Here is a 27,604-nt window from a genome sequence, read left to right as displayed (position 1 = left end):
AGTTACTGGGGCATCCCGAAAGTTTTCAGCATCACTTTGAGACAAAATGCTCCTAATTTTGTCAATGTTCCGTAGGTGAAAGAAAGCTGTTCTAGGGATTCGTTTTAAATGTTATGTAAAGGACAAAAAGTTAGTGCATACAGACTCCCCCCTTTAAGGTAACTCTCCTAAATAATCCCTGGTGGAGAGATTATTATGAAGACATTATTGAAAAGCAGAAGTCAGAGGATGGATAAAAGAACATTTTCTGGTCACTAAATATCTCTTGGGGTTCAGTTCAATCCATTCTTAAGAAATGGAAGAATTATGGCACATGCATGAATTTGCCTAGAGCAGTTTGTCCTTAAAAACTGAGTGAATGTGCAGGAAGGAAACTAGTGAGGGAGGCACATGACACCCATGACTCCTCTGAGGACTCTAGATACAACTGCAGCCCAGGTTCTTTATCAGTCATAGCATCCAGCCAAGTGGCCACTAAGCTCATTTTTGCTCTCACCCTTCTCCTTCCGCTTGAGCTTAGAGTCTCCCACATGCCTTCTGACAAACTCTAGGTAAATCTTAATTTTTTTCATTATTTTAGATCACTTTGTACAGATCTGTTTTCATTTTTCCATGGAAGTTTTGTGTGAATCCGTCAAAAAAAAAAAAGCCAAATTAAATTGACCATGATTCAATGTTAAAAAAAAAAAAAAAAATTAGACAACTTCCAAGGAGAGTTATTATTTTCTATATCCACTGTTTATGTTAAATTCTATCTCAAATCATCCATCAGAATATAGTTTCCACATAATAACCCAAATTCTATTTGGAAGTAATAGTTTATACTTAAAATTTGCTTACAATTGATTCAACTAAAGAAACAATCAAATTATTGTCATGATGTGGTTTGTGTTCACATTAGTCCATTTTGAAGGTAAGGAGCTCTCCAATTATAACGCAGCAGACTGGCTTCTTAGAACAAGTATATCAACACAACTAAAACATTATTTGAGTTATTGGACAGTTTCTTTTTAAAGACACAATCTTCTTTACATTTATAAGCATGATGTCATGACAACAAACTGCAGGAGGTTTCCATCTTATCTGACCAAAAAAAAAAAACACACAAGGTCAGGCGTTGTTATCTATTCATACAGTACAGTTTTTACAGTCAGTGACATCACCATTTCCAAAGGCCGCACGCAAAACTGCCTTTTTAAAACCACCAGTTGCAGAGTGAAAGTGGAGTGTCTGAACAGTGTGGCCATTCAATTTGTTTGGTCATATGCAAACCCCAGACTGTACATAAATGCAAACACTTTAGACACTTTATTGAAATCAGCTAGATAATAAGAGTTTTAAAGAATTGCTCTTCCTTCTCTGTCTGATGACAGCGTTTGACTCCTTAAATACACATTGATACCCAGCATCTATGCCCACCTCATTATATACATCTCTACGATCTACCACAATACCCAGAAATTTTAACTTCGTTTATAATGTTGAATTCTTTTTGTTAAAATGAGCAAATTCACCTGTTTTTTTTAACCAAGGTAAAAATGCTGTAGATTTTAAAAAGATGCGTTTCATAAAAAAATACAGTTTATCATCACATATCACATAATTTGAAATATTATACCATTGGTCATATTATTTATGAGCCATTTTGTTGTTTTCCAAAACAATGACAGGCAGCATAATACAAATCAAGTATTTTATTAAAGACTGAGATTACTTCACAAGACATACAAATAAAATCAAGGTAAATCTCAGCTCACTGCGTCAACTGTCCCTCATGAGTCTGTCCAGCTTCAGGGAGTTTTCAAAAATTAACACCTACATGCTTTCCCAGATCTCTCTCTTGCTCAACAACAGCTGTGATAGGCTCCAGTCCCCCCCATGACCCTGAACAGGATAAATGGCTACAGATATTGAATGGATGGATGAATGTTTCCCTGGTTTTGCCCCATCTTCAGGCCAGTTTAGATTTAGCATTTGTTTGTTTCTTCTCAATTATTTTAAACATGTTAATCTTCTTGAAAATCTCTTTTCAGTGCATACTCAGTTTACAATGATGACATGTGTAGGTAAAGTCCACAGTAAGGTATGAACTAAGGAACTGTTTGCTTTCAGGCAGAAGCAGCTTCTCAATTTGAGCTGGGGAGTGTTGATGGGGCTTTCGCCAAGTGAACTTTGAAGCTCTAGGAGTTGGTTTAGAAATAAAAACAAACAAAAAAGTTTTAGACAAAAGTCCCAGACCCCGCATGTACTGTAAAATTAGGTGACTACTGTAGGTAGCCAGCCAGATATGTTACTTTCTCACCTGGTTGCAGTGACATACAGGTGTTCTACAGTAGCCCAAACAGTGATGAGTGTTCAGTTGTCATCTTGCTTTGAACTCTTCCTGTAGATTTTACTCTTTGCTTTTCTGAAGGAGTAAAAGCCAGGGTTGATTTGTTCCATCTTCTCCTTATCCTCACCTTTTTCTCTCTGTGCCCTTTTCTCTTTCTCCTTTTCCGACTGACCCACAGCTCTCGTCTCCTCTTCCTCCTGATCTTTGTCCTTATTCTTCTCTTCATTCCGCTCTGTTTCTCTTTCTCCTATCTTCTCTCTCTCACTGCCCTCCTCCCCTTCTTCCTCCTCCAGATGACTTAGGTGCATCCCCTTCTCCTTTTCACTGACAGGTAAGAGTTGATCTGCAGTCTGTTCCTTCGGCTGCCGCGTTGGCCTGCAGAAGATCATCCTCTGCTGGATGTCACTCTGTTCTGAATTGCTCTGTTTCTCCTGCTGCAGACTAGACAGGAACTGGTAAGCAGCCCTGCGGTTATCCTGGTCACTGCTCTCTGTGACATCCTCTAGACTGTAGTGGGTCCAGTGCTCAGGGTGCACCAGGTAGTCTGGGACTCCTCTCTTTTTTGGTGGAGTCGGGCCAGTGGACGGAGGATGGGTTGTCTTCCTGCTGGGCTGTGGAGGCTGAGGCCGAATAAACTCCCCATGTGCAGTGTGCTCCTGTTTTTGAGAGGAGGAGCCCACTTTGGTAATGTTGTCCAGGCAGTTAAAGATGCTGTGGCTGCGGTCTGAGAAAGCTGAGCTCCCTCCTCTTAGACTGAAGGATGTCTGATGAAATGAAGCGCTAACCCCAGACTCCCCACCACCGCCACCACCATCATCATCATCTTCCTCATCTTGGTCCAGCTCAGGGTCAAAAGCGGCTCGACTGGGCTGTTCTTCACGCTCAGATTCATCACTGGCTGACAGCTCATTTAAATCTTCATCATTTTTTTGGTCACACATCTTTAAAGTCACTCAGAAGCTCGTCTTCATCAACAACCTGGTTAGAGTGAGATGGGACAACTGCTGCATCACCTGTTGTCTAAGTAACAACACTATTGTGACATACAGATGGTCAATTTGTCAAAAAGATTAAAAATTATAGCTTTTTAATTAGAGAACAGTTCTTTTTTTTTTTTTTTTCATTTGGAAATGCATTGCAGAGAACAGTCAAACTAGAAACAGCCAATGGCGTAAACATCAACATAGCTATAAATTAAGACTATATAATTTTATTCTGGGAGTGCAAAGTGGTGAGAGTGACAGATTTCCACTGATGAAATATTTCATCATTCCAAAACATTAATTGACATAAATACTGTTTAAACTGATAAGCCACAATAACTTCATAGGAGCTATTAGGCATGTGCAGCTGATTAGCTGGAGTATAAAGGAATCCAAATGATTATTAAAACATATGTCAGCCACGTGTTTTGAAATGGAAACATTTAAAATCCAGTGAAGTGGTGTGTCTGGCTGGTGTGTTTTAAATTGTTTTTGGACAACAACTGAGCTGTATGACATAATTAACTTAATTCATGTTACTGGTTAACAAGTGACTAAAGGTGAGTAGGGAAGATTCAATATTATTTTTAAGATCTGTATTGTGATTCTGTAAAAAATTATTGATTTGGAAAATGAAAAAAAGAATTCTTAAATGTATGTTTTAACATCGTACCAACTTTTTTGGAATTAGGGTTGTAATTTAGCTTCCCATCAACTCTTGACTTACATCCATTTTATTACATGACAATCCCAATGGATTGGAATATTTTATGATTTACATGCACAGAATAAACCTTTACGGATTTTGTTTTTCACATCTCTCTGCACTTGTGCCCAATAGGTTTATAATGCTGAACCCCAAGCCAACATTAATCTAGGTCTTCTTCTATCTTTAATGCAGTTAAGCCTTTTGATTCATCTTGTGACACTATAACTGCATCTATGTGATTTTAACATTGGGTGTTTTTAAAGCTATACAGCGTAAAGATCAGTAATAAATAATGATGTTCTGATGTACATGAAATCACTAAAGTGATGCAGCTGCAGAGGGATCAAAGAAAAACATGGGCATTATACAGAGACAATCATTGCAAAAGATACTCTGGAGACAGGTTTCACCTACAGGTGTTTGAATTCTAATTACTCATGTAACGGAATACATATCGGAAAAATCATCCTATGAACAAATTAAACTAAGATTACTTGTGTGAAGTCCACAAAACTAGCTTATACTAAGTCACTCACGCAGCAGAAGTGTTGTTTGTCTTGGGATGTTATGGGTGAAATATCCCAGTCAACATGTTAATCTACACAGACGTATTTCTGCTGTGTCAAATAACTAAACGCCAATAGTAATATAATAGCATTAGCATGCTAATGATAAAGACTGTTTACAGTGCTGTAGTTCAGCTAATTTAGCACACATGTCACAACTTATATGATAATTTGCCCTTCCACACAAACAATATCAATATTGTATAACTTGTTTATCTTAATTCTCCTATTTACCTGACTGTTCACTACTGATGCCACAACGAAAACACGACCACAACCCCCAGAGGAAGAGCATGTTCTTTTTCTACAGTTTTTTAGGTGTCACCTAGACGACTGCTGCCTCCTAGTGGTTTCATGCTGTGATAACAACCTGTCCCTGCAAAGCAATTTACTTCATACTAAGTCTGGCTACAGCGAAAACCAAATTTTTGCTTATTATGTGTTTGACAGACTGTTTTAACAAACTGCACATAAATGAAGTAAATGCGTTAATTCTAAATAACAGCAGTGTTGGATTTACCATTCCTGGTTCTCTGTGAAGTTAAAGCCTTTTAGGGATTGCAGTAATCAAAATTCAGAATGAAAAATCCTATTTGAACTTAACAGTCTCTTGCTGTCTTTTTGTACTTGGGTCCATCAATATACAGATTTTTGGTAAGATGACCAAATATAAGCTTCTGCAGGGTGACATATGCTTCACTGTGCTCTTCACCAAACACCGTACACTGTGCAGCTATTCAAAAAAGTGCTGAAAACAGAATTCTTCCACAACTTCCTATGCACTTAAATCTTTAATGTAAAAAATCATATCTGTTCTATTTTGCGCTTACATTTAGCTTTACATTTAGTCATTTAGTCATTTAGTCGACGCTTTTATCCAAAGCGGCTTACAAGTGAAGTACAAGGCAAAATCTAAGTCAAAGTGAAAACATCAACCCAAAGTCCTATCGGAAAAGTATGGAAGCCTGTTTCTGCCGCAGCAAAATAATGATCCTGTCTCTCAAAATTATGACTTACTAAATCAAAATAATGAGATCAATCTCAAAATAATGACTAGTTTAGGGCGCCACCTGCTGGAGGGGGCGCTGCTGCAAGCCCTCAAAAATGAAGAAATACATAATAGTAATAATTTAACTAACAGCCCTAACTTGTGCCTTTCCCTTGTGTTCCGTGTTGAAAAAAATATATACAAATACATTAACAATGAACAATTTAACCCTATTTCTTTTTTCTCATTATTTGATTGATGGGGATAGGACAAGTTATTGGTCCCTATCTCAGGTAGTGGTTCTTGTTGGCAGACCTCAACATATTGCTGGGGTTCGGGCAGCATTAACCAGTACAAGAACTGAACTGAATAGGTTGGTAAGTAGGGCCAGCTCTGTCCTGGGTTGCCCACTGCACTCTGTGGAGTGGGTGGGTGAGAGGAGGATGTTTGCCAAGCTGACAATACCTGTGGATGGATGGACAATACCTCGCACCCGCTGAATCAGACAGTGGAGACTTTGTGCAGCTCTTTCAGTGGCAGACGGATACACCCTCAGTGTAGGAAGGAGCGTTAACGCAGGTCTTTCATTCCCACCACTGCAAGATTGTACAACTCAACAGCTCAACTGAATATTTCTGATAATGGTTGAAGACTGTAAATTCTCTTGGCTGTCACTGGGACTGATTATGAATTAAAAATGCACTTCAACTTTTGTATTCCGTTTTAATATTATATTGCACTATTATATTGCAGCATTTCGGAAATTTGCTTTGTTTTCCTCATATTTGACACGAGCAAATGGCATAACAGAAGTCTATACAAATTCAAGTAGATACCATTATTAAGATCTACTATTCAACGACAGGAAGATGTGCACAGTACTTCCTGGTGGTATCGCATTATTTTGACTCATTAAGTAATTACTTTGAGAAAGTATCTCATTATTTTGACTAAGTCATAATATTGAGATCGTATTTCCTTATTTTGAGGAAGTTTTTTCTTTATGATGGCTTGATCAGTTCAATCACCAGATCTGAACCTTTATGGACCTGGTTTGGGAGAAGCTGGACAAACAGTTCTTGCCATCCAGCACACCAGACCTTTGGCAAGTTATGGAGAAGGCTTGGGTGGAAATCACACCTGAATATCTGCAAAATTGGAATGTAAGGCAGTGTTTGATGCAAAAGTCGATTTTTTAAGAAATAAAGTTCAACATGTGATTCCAGTATTCTGTGCTCAAATGTGCTTATATATACATTGTTTTTTGGTTTGTGTGTGTGTGTTGTGTAATCCTTTTACAACCATTTGATTGAATAAAACCAAGAAACAATAGAAGAAATACAAAAGTGTGTAGGCATTACCAAACTCTTTATTTTGGCAGTGTGTATCTACAGTTTTAAGATTAAACAGTATTTAAAGTTTTATCATAAATAACATATTTTGGAGCATTTAAGGTGTTCTGCGCATGCTTATTTCTCCCTTTCTTATTGGCTTGTTGGAATTCGGGCGGGACATCCTGCAGTTGTTGCGTTGTGATTGGCTGTGATTGTGCAGACCGGGAACATTTTGAAAATAACTGGGACTGGGTGCTTGACGTTCCGTTTGTGTTTATTTGTCAAACCATAACCGCCTAAATACTTTGTCACCTTTACCTTTTAGCCTGCTTATACAAAGTAGTAAATACTTAATGGAGCAGGATTCGGGTGAAACGTTGTCTGTAGAAAGGAGGGAGCCTACAGACGACGTTTTGAGCGTGTTAGTGTTTGATGCTGACTCCTTCGTTAACATTGAGCTCAACGTGGAAGACGTCAGTAACGGAGTTTCTGAAGAGACACGTAATACGTCCCACATAACTCAAGGTATGTGCCGAGCAATTTAATTTAACCCATGTCATTGTTCAATGTTTAAAAAGTTAACAGGTAACACAATAACGTGGTATGAGCGTTAAGTTAACGTGGATAAGCTCACTGGATAACGTAGCTACGTTGCTATGGAAAAGCCAGCAAAACATTCAAGTCATCGTTTACTTCACGGTAAACGCAAGTCAACAATGGTCACAACTAATTATATTGAAGTACTGACCTAACAATATATGTTAAAATTGGTTTACTTTTCTAAGGCATTTTAAAGTCTTAAAATTGCAACATCTGCTGGCCAACGTTTAACATTGCATTTGCACTTCATAAGCAGTACAAAAGCACAGTGCTGTTATATATACAGTATATACGTAGATGCTACACATGTATGACTTACACCAATCAGCCATAACATTTACTGCATCAGTTGTTCTCAGCCTGTTGTCCCAAACATGTAAACCACAACCACTCCCTAAAACAACACAATGTCAACCATAGAGTGGTAGAACTTTTGCAGCATGGTGTTTGTGTTATAAAGTACTGTAATAGTGCCACCATATTAATATGTTAGAAATATGCTTTTTCAGGACTGCAGACTTTGTCCACTAATAGGACTGGTGGTCCTTAAGAATAATTTCCAAAAGCATTCACCCAAAGCACTCTTAATAACCTACATAATTTGACTACAAGACCTTTATTGTCTAATCAGTTCAGCTTGTAACACATGGACTCAAATCAAGTTCCACACCCATTAGGAGAAAACAGTTTTGGATTTTAATCCATTTGCAAGAAATCTGAAAATCAACGTTTCCTTTGTCATGATAGGTTAGTGAGTTTAGATTGTTCTGCATTTATCCATTCAAAACTATTATGCAGTCTGCAAAAAGATAGGTTGACTAACAAATGTTCACAGGTGACCAGTGGTCAGCAGATTAGGTTTTATTGGGCAGCTTTTTGGGCAACTATGTGTGATTGTGTCAGCACTGGTCTCAAGTCTTTCATTATGTTTTTTTTTTTCAATCCTCAGCTGTGTCTCAGAATGTTAAGGATGAGGGGGACGAAGATGTGAGTGATGACGACAGCGGAACAGACAACTTTAATACTGAAAAGGCAGGCACTCAGCTGCAGAGATCTGAACGTCATGCAGGAGGAGTTATTTCAAGTCTTCCTGACACCTTTCAGACCAACCACCTACTGTTCTATGAGAGGTTCAAGGCGTACCAGGACTACATGCTTGGTAACAACAGAAATGATACAAAATACCATATGATACCCCTCAGACTTCTGATCTCAAGTGCGGATTTGTACATGTTTGTTTATAGGAGACTGTAAGCCCTCAGAAGTGAAGTCCTTCATAGCAGAATACCTAGAGAAGGTAGTGGAGCCATGTGATTGGCTAGCTCTGTGGTCTACTGATGTGTTCGATGTCCTGATGGAGGTAAGATCAACCTAAACATGTTTTTGGTAATATTTTAATCCTTTAATCCTTTTTTTTTTAAAAAAAACCTCAATTGACATCTCTTTAACTTTGCACCAGAACAAGACTTGGATGCATTTGTTGGCCTATTTTTTTCCCAGAAATTGTTCACATAAAGATACACTTACTGTTCACTTCATTAGGCCACTGTATTTAAAATGAATGAGAAGGGCCCCTATTAACATAATGCACTGATGCAGTCTTGTATGACTCCACCACCCACTATGTCCTAAATAATAAACAGACAGTAGAATTATCATCTTTCTGACAGTTTCAACTTAAAACCTGAGAAATTATTACATTGTAAAAGTAGAATTCATGGCAGATTCTGCAATATTAGATTGTTTTAAATTGTATAGGTGTAACAAATGAAATGGCCACTGACTGTAACTCTCATATCAGCCATGGAATAAACAATTTATTTCCACTTGCTGGTGTAGAAGAACTTTTGATAATTTCAGGTGCAGGATTTGGACCTAAAGGATCTAAAAGCATGTGTGAGGCTGGTGCTACCTCTGCAGTGTGACACCAGAGGCTGTGAAGTCACTGAAGAGGCCATGGAGTCTCTCCTGGAGGCCACCCAGCACAAAGTTCCACTGCAGGAGCTGCAGGTGGTCTATGAGGAGTCTGGGGACTTTGATCAGACTGCTCTTGCTCTGGAGCACCTGAGGTGGGTTAACAGATCATGTACTATTCAGTATTTATTTAAACAGTCTTAGTTTATTCCTGTGCTGTTATTTCCACTTCCACTCTCTCCCCATTTGTCTGCAGGTTTTTTTACAAGCACATATGGAGGGAGTGGGATGAGGAAGACGATGAGTTTGACTACTTTGTTCGTTGTGTGGAGCCTCGTCTCAGGCTGTGAGTACACCCTGGGTTTATGTGTTGATCTTCTGTTGATAAGTGATGCTTCATCTCCATTAATCCCGTTTGAAAATGTGTCTTATCTCAGCTTCTATGACATCTTGGAGGATAGAGTCCCAGCAGGCCTGGTGGCAGAGTACCAGTCCTTATTAGGAAACTGCTCTCAGTGCTTCCAGGAGTTCACTGTGCTATGTGATGGCCTCAGCGTTGACTCTGACTCTGAGCTGGATAATGTATCCATGGTGGAGGGTCTTAAACTTCATGACCAGCTCGAGACGTTCAAACGTAAATTGTATATCATAGAGAATCCCTTATTGAGGTATGAGATATGTGTATTCTTGATCTTAATTTCCCAAAGGCCTTGCTCAGCCCTCATAACTGTCGCTCTGTCTCTGTTCTCTCCAGATATGTACTGGGCTTCAAAGGTAATGGCGGACAGCAGAGTGTACAGAGCCGAGGACTAAGAGAATCAGGCATGAAGGTGGTCCATGTAGTCACAGCCTCCTGCAGCACCATCCAGCTCCAGTCCCTCCTCAATGCCAAACTGCTGCCTTTGTGTTCTTCTGGGGACACTGAGATCCAGGTCAGTACAGCCTTTTACATAAGATAAGCTGTAGATTGTGGTGAATTCAGTACATTGTCAATTATCTGTAAATCCACCTGTAGACTAAGAGTAAACGACTAGTTGTTTTTTATTCGACATTGCAATTTAACAGAATGCAATTTGCAAATTGTGGGTATGTGACATCGGTGGCTGAAATGTGTGAGAGCATCATCTTTAAATGAAGTTAAATTTATGTAGTTTATTGTCAAAGTTTGTCTGTCTTCTGGAGTGTCAGTTTGAGAAAGAGGGACTAGTCACCTGGAATATTCGTTTAGTATTTCAGTCTCAAAAACACCAACTACACATGTTCTGTTGTTGCCTCCCTATAATATATTTTATCTTTTATTGTGAACCAAGGTTTTCTGTTCTACAAAGATAAATGTTTGTACTTGTACTCTCTAATTGTACTGTAGAGTTGGGTGCAAAACTTTGCATCCCTTTATTTAATGCATATTTAATTCACATTCAGCTAGTACAATTTTTTTTTTCAATTCAAGGGGATGCAAACTTAATCCTAAACCTAATTTAATAATGAACATTCATCTAGTCCAAAAGTCTGCATCCCCCATGATAAATAAGGTTTTAAAGTAAATACCTTTTTTTATTTTTATTTTTTTTATTTTTTATTTTTTTAATTTTTAACCTTTTAATTTTTTTTTCATGCAGCTGATATTACTCACTGGTTCCAACTTTGGGTTCAGTTTCTTGCCCGAGGACACTTAAACAAAAGGAGCTAGGAATTGAACCACCAACCCTACAACTGGTTGCAACCAGCTAACTCCTGAGGCACATCAGTAGTTTTACTACTGTAAAAACATGACACAGAAAAAATAATGTTTATAAATGGTGAAGGAAAACAGTTTCCAGATTCTACAGTTGCAACAGTCCCTTAAATAACGATGTCTTCACCTGGCAGTTTTAATATAGATTTATATATTGGCCATGCTGTATTATTGTCTTAAATTCACAAATAAACTGTAAAGGGTCACTTTATTCAAAGTACATTATTTAAATAACAAAAACAAAAAAATGAAAATTTTGGCACTTTTCTCCAGCAATGTCTAGTCATTTAGATTTCTATTTGACATAATCAGTCTCTAAAATGTTACCAATGAAGTAGAGCTAAGCAAATGTATTTTGTTGTACAATGTTAAAACTAATGATCCTGAGCTGTGTGTCATGTGTACTTAGTTCCACAAAGAGCCACTTTCAGCTGTGGAGTCGTGCCATGAGGGTGACGTGGTCATTGTTCTGCCCGGGGTCTACAGTGTGAGCAGCTCCATCTTCATACCAGACTCCATCACCATAGAAGGTAAAACAACGTTCAGTATGTGCCTCCACAGCCTCACTTCTGGGTTATGTCCATGTTTGTTTGTTTGTTATTTTCAGTAAAAATAATAACCACTATGTTTGGTAAAAACTGACTGTTGTCAGTCTGCACTGACTATGAGGATGGAAGAAGATATACACTGTCTGCCGTTAACCCTGCGTGGCAGGAGGGGTTAATTCTACCCACCCTTCAGGGTTTAAACCTGCTAGGTGTGCAGGTTTTTATTGGGAGCTGCTGAATGCTGACTGATTTCTAGGTTCGTGTGTGTTTGTGCTTGCCAGGTTTTGGCTTTCCTGATGACGTAGTGATTGAAAAGAAAACCAAAGGTGACTCATTTGTGGAGACCACAGGAGCTGATGTCAGACTGGCCAACATCAAGTTTATTCAACATGATGCTATCGAGGGCATTTTGTGTGAGTACAGATGAAAGGAAAATCCATTACTGTGTTGAGATTTCATCGTAAACCTACACGCAACACAGGTTGTTTGTCAAGAATGTCTCTTGGCAACAAGAAATTTGTTCAATACATCACTGGGAACATTTCACAAGTTGTAAAATCAAACAAATCAAATCCAAACATTTTTGATAACAAAACCGCTGCATAGAGCACAACAGGAATCACTAGGTTAATACAGTAGATGTAAATGTGTTCTCCATTTACCCATGTTACCTGATTTCTCTGAGTAATCCAGTTACTCAGGTGGAGGTAGATTTAGAATGATAATTCTACCAAAAGAAAAGTGACACTCCAGTGATGGATGAGACTTTTTTTTTTTTTTATCAATTACTATTATTACAGTTATAATTCCCATGTGCAGTTGTCTGGACATGTGTAATACAGAGTAAAATGAAGAGTGAAATAGTGCTGTAACATCCTGGTTTGACTGTTAGGTGTCCGTCAGGGGACTCTGAACTTGGAAAACTGTGTCCTGCAGTGTGCGACTACTGGTATTGTTGCACGAGCATCAGCCCACCTCAACATGAACATGTGTGACCTGTATGGATCCAAGGTGAGTTTCTTTGGTTACAGTCTACAATGCTGTTGACTACAAAAATTAAATGATTAATCAATGCATCTGCACCAGGGACAGGGTATTCTCCTTTTTAGGAAACATTTATCTGTGCAGTAGATTCCAACTTAGAAATTAAATCCTGTTCAGTGAGCACTAAAGTTACACTTGAAGCAGACAACTTGCCTTGGTTTCAACTTTTTAAAGAAGAGGCTTTGAAGAAAAAATTTAAAATCAACAAAATTTCACCCGTAGTATATCTCACCTGTGTCTGTTAATACAGTGATTTTCAATAAGCACTTAAAATAAAGCTGATTTTTTAACATAGTACGTTCACCGTTTTATTTGAAATCCATTTTGGAGGTGTATAAAGCCCCCTCCCCCCACAGACACTTTTTTTTTTGTGCCAATTTTACTCTCTTTGGGGGAGAAAATTACTTTTAGGAAACGTCTGCCTTTTTATAACTGTGTATTCTATCCTTAATGTTGTGTGCAGGGGGCTGGTGTGGAGATCTACCCCGGAAGTGTTTGTAGTCTGCTCAGTAACGGCATCCATCACTGTAAAGATGGGATCCTCATTAAGGTGAGATAAGGTGGCTGCCACAAACTGTCCGGGAAACATTCCAGACTAGTTTACTGTACATCTTTTACACTGTTACTGGCCTAAGCATCATGAATAATAAGAATGAAAACATTGCAATGAACCCACTCTATTAAACTTTTTAAAAAAAAAAAGTTGTTGGATTTACCCTTAACAAAAATGACGGAGAGATTACGAGGACAAACAATGATCAAGTGATTCAACAAGGATCAGTGATTGGCCGTTTAAGCATACGTACAGCTCATTCATGCTTTTTTTTCAGGATGCTGATTTTTGTCAACCAAAGTAATGCTGCAAGTTCACAGATAAATAATTGTGATACATGTCAAAGAAAAGTCTGGCCAAAAAGTCACGAGTATTGAAACTTTCAAACATTCAGTATCATATTCAGTATCACTATATATTGAGCAATTAATACTGTTAAACACTGCAGCCTAAGATGCGAACAAATTAAAATTGGCAAAAACAACAAGCCAATTAGCTTTAACATGTAATAAAATAACATTTCAGCAGAAACTCAACAACTAAATGTTTGTACAATACATTATCAACTGAAGTGGATCTGTTTTATTAAAATACTGTCTGTCTATACGTGTGTGCTCACACACAGGATTCAGTTGATGAAATGGGTGCGATGCCGTCCATCACCATGGAAAACAATGTGATCCACAACAATGAAGGATATGGAGTGATTCTAGTGAAGCCCAACACCAGGTTTCCTTTGGACTCTGAAGGTAGAATACAACATTAAACAAAGAACAAGTGCAGTAATACCTGAATGTTTATGAATCCTTTACAGCTGTCGGTATTTCTGCATACACAACCTATAAGTGTAGATAAAGGTAAACCACTTAAACAAATGGGACAAAGACGAAACCCTTAACATTTCTTTCTTGTACAAAAATTATTCAATTTTAATATTTGCAACAAAAGAATGGTTGAAAAATATTTTTTTTTTTTGTAATTGTCCTAAACAATAAACACTGTAGATAATAGGTTAAAGTCCTGACCATAGTCTTATAGAAATGCTGAGGTAGAATCTGAAGTTCATCTCTGGGTTGAAGACAATGTGCATGTACCTCAAATACTTCATATGGATAAGTGTAACTTTCCTAGTCTCATTTGTTTATTGGCTCTACTTTTAGGCATATATTTATGCAGAAATATGTAGAAAGTACCGAATGATTTACACCCTTTCAAGTACCATAACCATAATGAAGTGGAGATCATTATTTAAAGGAAGTACTTTTTTCCCTAGCACTCCCTGCAACAGACCCTGCTGGACTGAGCGCCGAAGACAAACAGCAGGGAGGACTTTCAAATCCGCTCCTCGTCTCCACCGCAACAACGACCTCAACCTCCAGCAGCTCAGTGCCCATTCAACCAGAGTCGACAGAGGAAAACCACAGCATAGAAGTTGACGTAGCCACCACCTCAGGCAGGAAGTGGCAATTTAGTCGTCAGCTGAGCAGAAACAAGGAGCCGTCCTGCACCACCCAAACCATCCAGGATTTGATGGATCACCCAGTCTTTGTGTCGATTCAAGGAAATCAGTTCAGACGCAATGGCATGGGTGACTTCGGCACCTTTGTCTACTGAGGGACATCTTCAGCAAGCTCTGAACTAGAATGTCTTAACATACGCCCAATGATTTTGGGCTGTAATTCATATTTTAGCTGATTTGTTTCTGTTTGCCATGAAAAGATTAGTGCAACTCCACATCTATCCACTGAGGTGTTGTGCATACAAGTGTTGCGAACAGTTCGAAGCTGCCTGTGTATGTTTCTAACAGGATAATAACGCTTTTATCTTATTTATTCTTCTGGGCTCCTGATGTTAAAATGCAATGTTTTTAGTTTTTTTGTTTTGTTTTGTTTTTTTAATGCATTATTAGTTTGAAATTCCACTCGTCACTTTGAATGTAGGTTTGGTGGTTTGACTTTAGATCTAATAAATGTTATTTTCTGAAGGTGGTGGATTGGTAAAAAACACAGCACTGTTCACGTTCACACAGAGTTCACAAGAGTTAGATTGTAACACGGTGTCTCAGGAGTTTTTAAAACTTTGATGTTTTTTTATGGTTGAGGGAAGTGTACAGGTTAATATGGTCTGAAAGTAGAAGCCCAGTGAAAATAAACATTCAGCCAAACTAGTACTAGTGAGTCAGTAATTGGTTTAAAGTGCAGAAATTTTGAACAAATTGAATTTCCTTCAGATTAAACAGTGTATATAGAAGCCTTGGTATGTGTTGGTTTATGATTGACATTATGTGTGTTCTTACTTGACTCAGGTAATACAACATATTGAAACCCCTGTACAAGCTTTACACAAATGTGCAGCTGTGGAACAAACTGCAAATGTAGGTTCATTAAAGTAAACACTAGTTAGTTAAAGGTTATGCAAACGGACCTCGTTTGCAGTGCTATAATATCTTGTGTTTTTATAAATAACCCCTGGGAACTATTTTAGAAAGCATGTGAGATACTCACATGCTTTCTAAATAAAATGTCATTAATGATGTCATAGACATCATATGGTTTTGATAGTTTGCCTTTGATGGTTTACCTTTAAGTTTGTTGACCAGTGGTCAAGGAAACAATGCAATGCTAAGGGTTTGTTAAAGAGAGATGCTCAGCGACTGAAGGGAGCAGACGTGACACAGGAACTCTGACTACAAGGAGTTGTGGACCGCAACAAGGTAGAACAAAAGGGTTCTGTGTGTAGCTGTAGAGGCACACGGTTTCTTACTGAGTCCTGTGAGTTCAGACATACTTTAAGAAACTTGTTTGACGAAACCGCTGGTGAACGTGCTTGTGAGATCACTGTGCTTAAAGTTGTATGTACAATTGATCTGTCATCAGCTAAATTGAGAAGCAAGTACAATAAATGTTCAATGTTTGTCTAACAACGATCTCCGGAGTGAAGTATGTGCTGCAGCGTCAGGAGCATCAGATTCGAATATATATATATATATATATATATATATATATATATATATATATATATATATATATATATATATATATATACACACACACGTATATGATATATACATGTAGTCGTGATATGTCCAACTAGAACCACAGGATGTAAGATATAAATTGTTGAAGTTGCTCTTATATGCTCTTTATGCTAATTTCATAGAAGTTAAACGGTAAAATTTAGCATATATTTCTGTCCAATATTAAAGCAAAAAATCTATTAGCTCATTTACAATGTACATTAAATTGTTTAACCAGAAATAGAAATTAGTTTTATATTTGATTTCATATATCTGTATCTTAATATACTTAAATATAGCAGTTTTAGAGGCACATGGTGACTCACAAGATTGTCGTACCCTGATAAAGTGCAATATTTCCTGTCTTATCTCAGATTTGTGGTCTCTACTAGCTCCTGGGGGAAATATTTGGCTCTTTGCTTAAAGGTTTCACAGTGTCCACCAGCTGTTCTCTGTTTGCTGCTGAGGAGAATGTGAACAGTGGCCTTTTGTAGAACTGTTGTGGAATGAATACACAGTTAACAGTGAGCTGAAAAGCAATTGATTTAGGGTCATGAGGGACCTCAGAGACAGTAAAAATTGATGGATGTTCTTAGACTTTGGAACTACAGACACATTATTTTGGTGGAGAAGACATCAGTTGGTTTTAGTTGTTCTGGATTCCCTTACAATGAGTAGAAGGAATGATTTTTTTCCTTTTTATGGGATTAGTTGACATTAGGTCATATCAGCTTTATCCTTTAAAGTAAAAATATTCACCAAGCAGCTTTATATACTGTGTCCAATCACATCATCAATGAAGAACCAGAAAATAAATTCTTGCTATTCTGCCTTTGGTGAACTTTTTTGGTGAACACATTTAACACATTCTGCTGCTTTTCTGCAAAGTGATGACTGTGCGCATTATACCATAAAAAAAATGAGCAGCATGTTGTCATTATTTATCCAGAGAATTTAGATATAGGAGCATCATGTGCTACAGACACAGAAATGCAATGCAGTTTGCTAGACATTAGAAAACGTTGCAGTGATACTTTAACCACCTTTTGATTTCAGTTGAAACAAGGAGAACTTTAGTGGCTGGTAGCCTTGTCAGTCGAACTGGTGTATAGAGACACTGGTGAGAGAACACTGAAAGCTGCAATTAAAACTATCTGTACACGATGACAAATTCAGGAACTTTACTGTAAAGACTCCAGAAGAAATGGAGGAAAAAAAAGTCATGTCTGAATTACACAAAAATTTCATATACACAATTGTCTGTAATAAGTTTAACCAGTGCATTCATTACATTTCTACTGGCACTGTCAACCACAGGAAACATTTTAGACACAGAACACTTGAGGCAAACAGTTCAGGCAGTTTTTAAGTGCAGCAGTTATCAGATTGGTTTCAAATAAGGCAAGGTGTCATATGTTTTTTTTAAAGCAAAGCAGCAGAGTAACAATTATGTACAGATCATTAATAAAATATTGCTTCATCTGTCAAAAACAAATATCTTCCACTGATTCACTGACAGACTGCTGAGCTCCATAGAAAATCTGAAAAATGTCCTGTGAAATGTTCACTTGTAAGATAAATGTCTTATTGGTCATCTCCAGAGTCGCGGTGACTCTCTTGGACCTCCAGCTCCTCTGCGCTCACCATGTCAGGACTAATGGCGGCGTATCTTGTCCCGTGGAACTGGCGCAAATGAATCTGTATGGAAACAACAGGTTATAACATAAAAAAAAAAAAAATGTCTTTTTTTCCCTAAATTGTAAATGAGTTTCTAACCATTCCAGAACAGGGATGACCAACACGCTGAACTATCCCTGAATGCACCAGGTGCAGAGTGTCAGCTTTAGAGCGATAGAGGCCCCTGCTACACAGTGTTACTTCCCTGTGTTATGTATGTAAAACATGATCGAACATCCCAAATACTATTCAGACTTTAAGGAACACAGAGAACATCTAATTGCACACGCTTGTCTTACCTGGTCTTTATTATTACACAAAGATGTACTTATTCCACACCTCAGGATAGATTACTGTTATTACTGAAATAAACAGTGTCTCGGTCTCTCTCTGTTCCTCCTTGGTGCTAAAGAGATTTATAGTCCTAAAAACTCTCTTTTACCGGTTGATCGCATGAAGTTTATTCTTCTCCACTGAGGACATTGTACATACTGTCTCCACCTGCTCTCACAACTTCACCGGAGGATAACCGAGTTCAAGAAGAAGATAGGTTACTTATCAATGATGCTAAGCTAAAGACAAACTCAGGGTCTTCCGGGAAAATGTTTAATTTAGTGTAGAATTTAGCAAGAATCTGGACTGGACTGTACAGTCTGGAGGAGACTGTTGTGTCTCTATTGGACAGGGGAAGAGACTGTAGCTGTGTCCACATGCACTCTTCAACTTTCCTACAATCCCAAAATGATCAAATTGTTACCTGACCTGCAGTGTTTGCAGATGGGAAGTGAGAGTACCTGTATGTAGATGTTGACCTCAGCGCTCCTGCACAGGTAAGGAAAGTTTCCTCCTGTTTTCAGATGCGCTCGTCTGGCATTAGGATACAGTTTATACATCTCTTCCTTTGCCTCCACGGACAGAGCGCTCTGATCAAACACCTGAACATTCACAGAAAAAAAACATAAATTAGTGTAGTACAAACAGATTAGAATAAATCCTTGCGTATGTCCTCCTACTTACATCTATAATGGTGACGGCGACGTCTTTTATTTTATGCGGCTCCACATATGAGTTCTGACAGTTGAGTGTTAGCCTCGATGCTAACTCGCTTTGGTTCAGACTCTCCAACTATAGCGCACGCACACACAAAGGGGATAGGTTAATATTCATATGTAAAGACAAAAAATATTTATACTGGAAGACACCAAAGTAGTAGTTCAACATTTTGTGCATTGTTAATTTTGGTTAGAGTCAGGCTTGTTGTTCCTCTTTATGCTTAGCAAACCTAACCACATCCTGATTCCAACCCTCTGCTGAAAACAGAGGACTGCATACTAAAGATCAAAGAGCACCATTTACTTAGTCAAGTTTATTGATATATTCAAATGAGATCTACATCCTCTGGCTTTCAGGATGTAGTGCCTGGTCAGGTGGTCCAGGCATCAGGCTCAGTAGTTCAATCCTTTTACCAGTTCTACCTGCTGTAACGGTTGTAAAGCACCATATCCACTGTTTGTTGTGCCCACACACACATTACTCGAATCCCATTTAAAGCAGTAGTTTACAGTTATAGTGCTTATTTTACTACATTAAAAATGTGCATGTTGTAAAGGTGCGGAATTGGACGGAACACGTAAAATGTTTAAAGACTGGACTGAATAAATGGATACTTCTGTTGTAGTTATGACACAAAGGTTTTAAACAGATCCCATTAAACATTAAGTGGTGCATGTCTAACGTCTGCTGAGGACCCGTGGAGGCTCGGCTCATGTGAAACACTAAATGCACTTCTGATAGCATGTTTGAACATAATGCACGTCACCCGTGTACACATACCCTGTCAACCATGAAGTCGATGGCATCCGCCATTTTTGAGTCGACAGGTCCTTTAGCAAAGTTCCCCAAAACAATCTTCTTCAGCATGAAAGCTGGCATCAACCAGAAACTGAGAAGAGAGATGAAACGAGATTGTTAATGACTATTCTAAACATGCAGAAACACGTGTGATATAGTCATTAAACACAACCTGTTAGCAGTCCATGTCTGGTTAAAGATGGAGGTGTCACTAAACGAGTTACACAGGACGAGCGAATGCACTCGGGGAGACTTGTGTGTGTATTCTGCAAACTTTTGAGCCAAGAATCCACCTAGGGAGGCCCCAAACAGATGGACCTGAGGGTTCAAGTAACACAAGAACATTATTATTTGACTGAGGACCATTTTCGGTAGGTTTGGTAGGTTGCGAGGATCACACAGTTTCTCCAGTGTGTCCTAAAACAATAGTCAGGTGCCAATATCAACCCTGAAAGAGTTTTCACCAGTAATTTATCCTGTTCAAACTGCTGATCAGGAGATCTTTTCCAAAAGCTATGTGGGAGCAAAATATATATTTCATTGTGTAATAGAAAGGTTATTTTTGCACAGAGGAAAGACTGGATTTTATCTTCCACCACTTACAGTGGAAGCATCTTTTGAAGGGATCTGTTAAAGGCCAGTACTGACGGGGGAATTAATTACGACAAGCAAACCTGCTTCATTGATGAAATAGGCAAAAAACTGTTGTTTTAAAACCACACACACACACACACACACACACACACACACACACACACACACACACACACACACACACACACACACACACACACACACACACACACACACACACACACACACACACACACACACACACACACACGTCTTGTTACTGGACTGGAGAAGTGCACCTGTTGCACACCTGACCTAAAGCTAGTTTAAAGGTAATTCGGAGTTGGTCTTACTTTATCAAGCTGCAGGTGATCCAGAAGCTTCCTGAAGCCATCACAGAACTCCATAAGATCCCAGTAGACTGGGTACTGCAGCTGGAAAAAATCATGGAAATAATCATGGTGGCTAATACATTTAATGTATATCACCAGGTAAACCAGGTGTGTTTTCAAGTCTAATTTCAAGAGAATATTTTTCCATTAGGACATTTAAATAACAAATTACCATAAAATAACATCAGTTATCATGTAATCCAGTCGACTAAACTCGCTTAGTCAATAACAGATTAGTTTTATCAAAGCCTGATGTTCCTTTATGAAAGTCTGTCTCAGTGTCTTCACAGATGGTACAGCCCCACAGCCTTTTTTGTTTTTTGTAAAATAGATTGGTTTTTCCTCTATTTCCATCATTTGCATTAAATTGTTAAAGTTGTGAAAATGCAATGTATATGTAATTCTCCTGTAAATCCCGTGGCTGCTCAAACTATTATAGTTATGATTTCCTGCCCTTTGCTGAAGCTGCAGCTTTAGGCTTGAACTCACCGCAATGACTCTGTAGCCCCAACCTGTCAGAGCCAACACCTGCTGGAAAAACACATCAGCCGTCCCACTGACCGGCGGGAAAAAGATGATGGGACACCTGATGCTCTTTGGACCTGCATCATACAGCGACCACACCTTACTGTCATCGTCATCAACAATGATCTGGAGGAGACAAAAACATGACACAGGTGAGATGAGTAGACCCCCCTAATTCTTTTTTTATAATTGTCTCCAAACCAAAAGATGGTAAACAGCTCTTTACGTAGGTTCTGTGATGAAGACTAAAAACGCAATGAACTTTTTAGGTGACACCTAATTAAACAAGTAACTTGTCTTTATAATTTATTATAGTCTGGGAAAAAAAGACAACATCCATGCAGGACAAACCTGGAGGAGCACACCTGCAATAATTAGATGATCTCATTTAGCGATATAAAGAATGTTAGGTCGCACCTGTGGTCTGTTTACCCACTTACAGTGGACAGAAAGGCTTAGCGCTACCTCCATATCATTTATTTATCCAAGAAGATTTTTACATAGGTTACATTTACGTATTGTATTGTTGAAGTTTAATGGAGCTGGGAAGGGATGAAAAGGAAAAAATGCTCCCTACTTGGAGAAATGAAATTGCAATAGCATGTAGACAAACTAATAGCAATACATTAATCAACAGTTTTCCAGTGGCTCTTTACAACATCTGCTAATTTAGGTGCTTGCAAAGCTAAGGCAGCACTGACCTGTGGCAGCAGAAATCTCACAAGATTTCACCTTTGTCCCCAAACAGTTAACATGGTGTGAAAACTTCACACTCTCCACTGACAGAAAATCTATCACTACAGAATTTTCTGTATGTCATGTAAAAGAATGTCAACTTCTCTTTTCTGATCTTCCTCTCTTCTATTATTATGTTAATTTTCATGGTTATGTTTTTCTTTAAGAGGGTCTATTAGAATACCTCTATATGTGTAACAGTTCTTAAAGCTCATTATTTTGCTCATACTGTCTATTTGTGCTAACTGCTGTTAACACTGCTGCCAACTAAGTTTAACTGTTCATCTACCGCGAATCTTTCCCCAGTCACCATTTGTAAACTACAGGCATGGGAGGAGATACAGAGGTGGCATGTTAGTAGTATTCTTAGTACTGCTAAAACACAGTATGTAATGTAAACACTTTCAGTTATTGCCTGAATGTGTGGGCGCAAAGTACAACATGTAATAGATAAAGTGTGAAACATGTTCTCCTGTATTACCCTGACTATACGCATTGTTTACAGACCATGAGGCGGCGACTTACTGCTTTATATTGAACTATATTCGGTACACTGTACCGAATACATTGTACTGAAGGTAGCTGTACAAAGTGTTGCTGATGTTCTGACAGTTTAAAACAAATACAAATACTGATGAAGTACACAGTGTGAACATCTACACTAGACTGTACAGTGTCACACTTAGTGTAAGCATGTGTGTGCAATGACTGGCTGTCTGCTGATGAACATGTGCTGTGGGACGCACTGACTCAGAGGAAGAATACTTTTTTGGGTGTGTCTGACAGCACAGGGGGGAGAGAAGAGAGACACACAGCTGAAACATAGCAGGAACTGTCTCAGTTAATAAAATAAATTAAAAAAAAAATAGGTGGAAAGTGACTTATTAAGGCTTCTACAAGGCTCTTTTTGTTAGTTTAATTTGCAGACTTCGTTTTAAAAGCGAGGCGGCAGATCCATTAATGATCTCTGCTTTTGTTACAAACATGCGCAGTTGGAGGTAGCTGATTAGAATCCTGGTTACGTGTAAACATGGCAGGGGAATCAGCATTTCCAGGAGAAATCTACCTGGGGAAGTTAGGCTTCTCTAAACCCTTATGCCAATTTTGTAAACCACCTTTCCTATTTACATGATAGCTTGAAAGCCGACTGTCACCTGGTTACTTAAGCGCATGTAATAACAGTGGTTTGAAACATCTGCCAGCAGTAACCTGAAAGAGAGCAATGTGTTCAGAAACGCACACACACTTATTGTACTGAGGACATTCACTGACTTTATGTCAGCAAAGCCACTCTGGAGAGGGTATACGGTGAAATATATTTAATACTTTAGTCGGGCGTTTATGTGTAAATCTGAATGTCAGGACTTGTGTAGTATTATTGAAGAATAAACTGGGAAGTCCCAAATGTAACCAAGTGAGAAATGTCCAGAAGATATCAAGTATTTATTTATTCCCAAGCGTAAAATTCACAAGCTACCCAGCAGTATGAAAAGGTATTCAAATTATTAATTATTACAAACTCCATTTCCAGAATAGTTAGGACGTTGTGTAAATTGCAAAGATAATTAGGTGATTTGAAAATCATTATAAAAACTACTTTTAATTCTGAACAGCATAATGCCAGCAATAACAGGAGCAACAAAAGACTGGAAAAGTATTTTTAACAATTTAACTCTCTGGTATTGCTCCTAATTTATGCAACTATTTCTACCATTGATAGTTTGTACCAGTCACATCACTGTAGCGAAGATAGTTTAATGTCTATATGAGGTGTACTGTGATTAATCAACAATGTGAGGGCTAATATTAACTCTTATCAGTAAAAGTACTGTCAGGAGTGAAGGGCACTGTAGCTGAGCAGCTTAGTCATAAGCTACTCTGTTCTGTCATAATCTGGTTCATGTTGTGCAGTATTCCAGCATTTTGAAGGGAACCATTGTTCCTGAGCAGCTGCTCAGATTCAGATTGGAAGATTTTAATTTGGTATTTGGAAAGTTGGTCACCAGTTTAAACAAAGGCATATTGGTTGGTGGGACAGATTCATACTGTAATGGATTCAGGAAGCCAGTGTCGATGAATAACGGGGGCTTAGATCCTGCTATAAACCTCACAGAAATCCACTTCCACTTTGCAGGAAGGTGTTTGTAACACGTGTTAAAGTAATGACGACTATCATACATACAAAATAAAAAAGCCATTTTTACAAACCTTAGTGTACTTTCAGACATTTAGATTGAGCTTAAACTGCAGTTTTTATGGACATAACTGCATGTACCTGTATTTCTCTTAACACTAAACCCCAACAACCACCCCAAACCACAACAACACAGCTTTTCCCTAACAACGCAATGACACAAACCACCGATGTGTCACCGGTGTTACCTTTTGCCAGCGATGTGGGAATGACTACAAAAACGTTGCCAGCAGACACTCACCGTGCCTGACCTGGTGTTTCACAGGGTCAACACTTTTCTAATAATGTGTGGCAAAAAGCTTAACATTGTAGCCTGAGACACACCAAGCTCACAGTTGGCCATTAGCCAATCTCTGTCTTTCCTTGAGTGCCTGTCAACCTAGATTTTGTCATGTGTCCTGTGCTGTTGATACTAGCTGTTTAGCTGATTCAGCATGTTGAATAAGCAGTGAACCCTGACTGTGTGAGAGACCACTCTGATTAGATTGTGAGCTTAGAAAATCAAGGCACATAAAAGAAACTTAAGGGGTGAAATCAAGCAAAAAACTATGTCAGGAGGTCATGCACAAAAGGCTCTCCTCAATTTTCATCTCCATCTCTTGTGAACATATCAATACGAGCATATTTATACAACAACATAGCTGCCTGAAAGGAAAAAACTGAGGACCAAACGATCAAGGTGGTTCAGGTGCTCCTCACAATTAATTTATTGTCTAACCAGACTTGCAGCTAGTAAGTTTTCCACGTGCATAGTGCTGTGTCTCATCTTTGTCTTTTCCCAAGTGAACCCACATCATTGACCATTTACTGAGGTCATACCGTATTGTAGGCTGTAACAATAGCCAGGCATGCTAACTCCTATCCAAACAAATGAACATGCTGTAGCAGTGATGTGCCTTTTCATGTTGACAGGTCATCCTGGCAGACACCAATATACCTATATGTAGCTTTTGTTTGGAAATAAGAAGAACCAAAGTTCAGTTTTTGTAAATGGTATCTGGGAATTTTTTCCTTGACTCTAATTTGGAATCTAGTTTCAAATTCCCAACCCTAGTCAACACTCACTCCGAAACCTATCCTTAAGCTCTAACTTGTTATACTAGAGCTGAATTACTGTTGTTCTTTTCAGATTTCTAAGAGGTTTCATAAAAGCATTGTGTTCACATGTTGTTGCATGTTGATGTTTGCGTTTGTGTGTGTGTGTGTGTGTGTGTTGTAGCGTCTGCACACAGCCGTGTGTCCACTTACTACAATCCACCACCACATTCCATTATAAATCATGAGGTACTTACTCTCTTCAGGGGCACTGTGCTTCTGAACCAGTTATAGTCAGGAGACACTTTAATCTCATCCATCTGAGGACACAGTCACAGACAGACAGTCAGAGACAAATAGAGACAACCAATCACAGACAGAGACAGTGACAGTCACCGACAAATAGAGACAAACAGAAAAATATTTCCAAAATAAACAAAGTGTTCAGTAACATTGGTTTATAAGATTATAGTACAACAAACCTCTGACTCTACTCAGAGCTTATCTGCTCACTCATGGAGACCATCGATTTTAAACATCACGCTGACGTTCACGATCCTCATGAGGATCATGAGGACTGGGTGATTACATAGATATTATCTATAAATAAATAAGATTAAACGATACTGTTACCCTGCTGGTTGTGGATTTTATTCCCCGTATCCGGAGGATTTTACCCGTATTTCGGTACCATTTTGTCCAACTGCTGCTAGCCCGGTCATATGACTGTTTCCCACACTTCCGCAAAGCTTCTGACACCGCCCACCGACGCAGCGATGACACATAATAACGTAAACATACGCACAACGTCCAATTTATCCGCAGATATAAACACTTACAAACATTAAGCTTTACTACACTCTGCCCGGTACATAGCAGGTCTATAGTAGATAGTAGTTCATAATAATAATAATAAAAGTTGTGGCGGTCTTCTTCCTAATCCGTTTGGCAGCCAGTCAACCAGACCGCCACCTATTGATACGGAACATGGTTACAGATTAAATCCCACCTATTAATCCTGTCGGTTAACAGGGGGCAGCTGTAAGGCAGCCACGGGGTCAGTGGTTCGATCCCCGACCCCAGCTATTTGCCGAAGTGTCTCTGGGCAAGGCACTGAACCCCTAACAGTCCTTTCCCATCTCCCCCCCGAGCAGTGCCGGTCCAAACCCGGCAGAAATCGGGGAGGGTTGTGTAAGGAAGGGCATCTGGCATAAAAACTGTGGCAAATCAACATGCAGACAATGATCCGATATGGTGACCCTGCTGTGGTGACCCTGAACTCACGGCATAACCCAAAAGGACAAAAAAAAAAAAAATTCCTGTCAGTTAATATCTAAGACACTTTTGGTTTACTTATGTGTTGACTTCCTTTTGGATCAATGTATGTGTCCTTAAACAAGTTTTATACATAACAAACACACACACAAAACACGAATTCCCACTTTAACACATTAAGTCAGTTTGTGACAACTGTAGTGTCATAATATAAAATGAATGGAGTTAATATTGGGACCTATCAGTGTATTAAATAATGTTTGTGTACAGCAAGGATCCTTGCAGCGTTTAATAAATCTAAACTTAATAAATATCTTTAATGTAAACAGTAGCATTATCTTAGTCTTCAAATATCAATCACAACTATCAAGTTTGAATGTGATCAGATTTTCATGGATGAGCAATCCAAGGCTGGAAAACTTCACAATGGCAAGATGTCACTGGGCCCAGGTGTGTCCCATGGTAATGACTAGAATTGTTTGGTTTGAAATTTGCAGCTTTCCTTGATGAATCTCTAAAAAGCTATTTGCTGCTCCTTATTAATTTCTTTTGTTAAAGCCTTTTAGACTTACTGGTATTATGGAAAAATGGGGATAACGTGATATCCAAAGTTAATTAAATAAATTATGTGTTCATGATAACAAAATTGATTCAGTTTGATTTGAAGTGTCCATCTGCTGCTGATCGAGAAATCATCCCCCATTATATCAGCTTACGCTCTTAGGCTAAATCTATGAAATTCAGACTATTGTGACAAAATGCCTTAAATTGACAATAAAACCATTAGATGTTGTCTTTAGCTGCACATGCTTCCGTGCAGTGAATTGACAGAAAGAAGATCTTGAAATGGAGGCAGAACTCATACCTTTCAACAAATCAAATTAGAACAAACCAACGAATGCACAAAAAATGCATATATGTTACATTTACTATTACAGAAAACTGGGAGAACAGCAAATATTCACTTTAAAGAAGCTTGTGCCAATTATGCCTAAATCTCAAAATTGCTGGCAATTAATTTTTTG

The 27,604-nt window shown here is 38.5% G+C and overlaps 3 protein-coding genes across 5 annotated transcripts; 1 reads left to right on the top strand and 2 right to left on the bottom strand.

Moving 5' to 3' along the window:
* Positions 1–1,679: 1,679 nt before the first annotated feature.
* Positions 1,680–4,919, bottom strand: tssc4 (tumor suppressing subtransferable candidate 4). Of its 2 annotated transcripts, XR_010912295.1 has the most exons (3): positions 4,825–4,915; positions 2,303–3,310; positions 1,680–2,180 (listed from the first exon to the last, which is right to left on the bottom strand). XR_010912295.1 is itself a non-coding variant. In XM_067494935.1 (2 exons), the coding sequence occupies exon 2, from the start codon at positions 3,271–3,273 to the stop codon at positions 2,356–2,358; it is 918 nt and encodes a 305-aa protein (XP_067351036.1). In that variant the 5' UTR covers positions 3,274–3,352; positions 4,825–4,919; the 3' UTR covers positions 1,680–2,355. The 2 variants fall into 2 exon arrangements, 1 of the variants encoding a protein (XP_067351036.1); XM_067494935.1 differs by having other exon boundaries at positions 1,680–3,352; positions 4,825–4,919.
* Positions 4,920–7,143: 2,224 nt separating this feature from the next.
* On the top strand, positions 7,144–16,210 carry shcbp1 (SHC SH2-domain binding protein 1). Its single transcript, XM_067495301.1, has 13 exons — positions 7,144–7,437; positions 8,462–8,671; positions 8,757–8,872; positions 9,373–9,581; positions 9,683–9,772; positions 9,864–10,094; positions 10,181–10,358; positions 11,571–11,691; positions 11,991–12,122; positions 12,602–12,720; positions 13,217–13,303; positions 13,932–14,055; positions 14,580–16,210. Exons 1-13 carry the CDS (start codon positions 7,266–7,268, stop codon positions 14,918–14,920), a joined length of 2,130 nt encoding a protein of 709 aa, XP_067351402.1. The 5' UTR covers positions 7,144–7,265; the 3' UTR covers positions 14,921–16,210.
* Positions 16,211–17,488: 1,278 nt separating this feature from the next.
* spg21 (SPG21 abhydrolase domain containing, maspardin) lies at positions 17,489–26,084 on the bottom strand. Of its 2 annotated transcripts, none has more exons than XM_067494932.1 (9): positions 25,938–26,084; positions 25,562–25,624; positions 21,305–21,466; positions 20,777–20,857; positions 20,023–20,168; positions 19,833–19,941; positions 19,017–19,124; positions 18,794–18,934; positions 17,489–18,020 (listed from the first exon to the last, which is right to left on the bottom strand). In XM_067494932.1, exons 2-9 carry the CDS (start codon positions 25,622–25,624, stop codon positions 17,907–17,909), a joined length of 924 nt encoding a protein of 307 aa, XP_067351033.1. In that variant the 5' UTR covers positions 25,938–26,084; the 3' UTR covers positions 17,489–17,906. The 2 variants fall into 2 exon arrangements, with proteins under 2 accessions (XP_067351033.1, XP_067351034.1); XM_067494933.1 differs by lacking the exon at positions 25,938–26,084 and adding an exon at positions 25,787–25,931.
* Positions 26,085–27,604: the final 1,520 nt, after the last annotated feature.

The sequence above is a fragment of the Channa argus genome, chromosome 2 (assembly GCF_033026475.1).
Source record: "Channa argus isolate prfri chromosome 2, Channa argus male v1.0, whole genome shotgun sequence".
In the NCBI taxonomy this organism is placed as follows: Eukaryota; Metazoa; Chordata; class Actinopteri; order Anabantiformes; family Channidae; genus Channa; species Channa argus.
The sequence above is the reverse complement of the archived record's forward strand: the minus strand, read 5'-3'. Positions and strand labels throughout refer to the sequence as shown.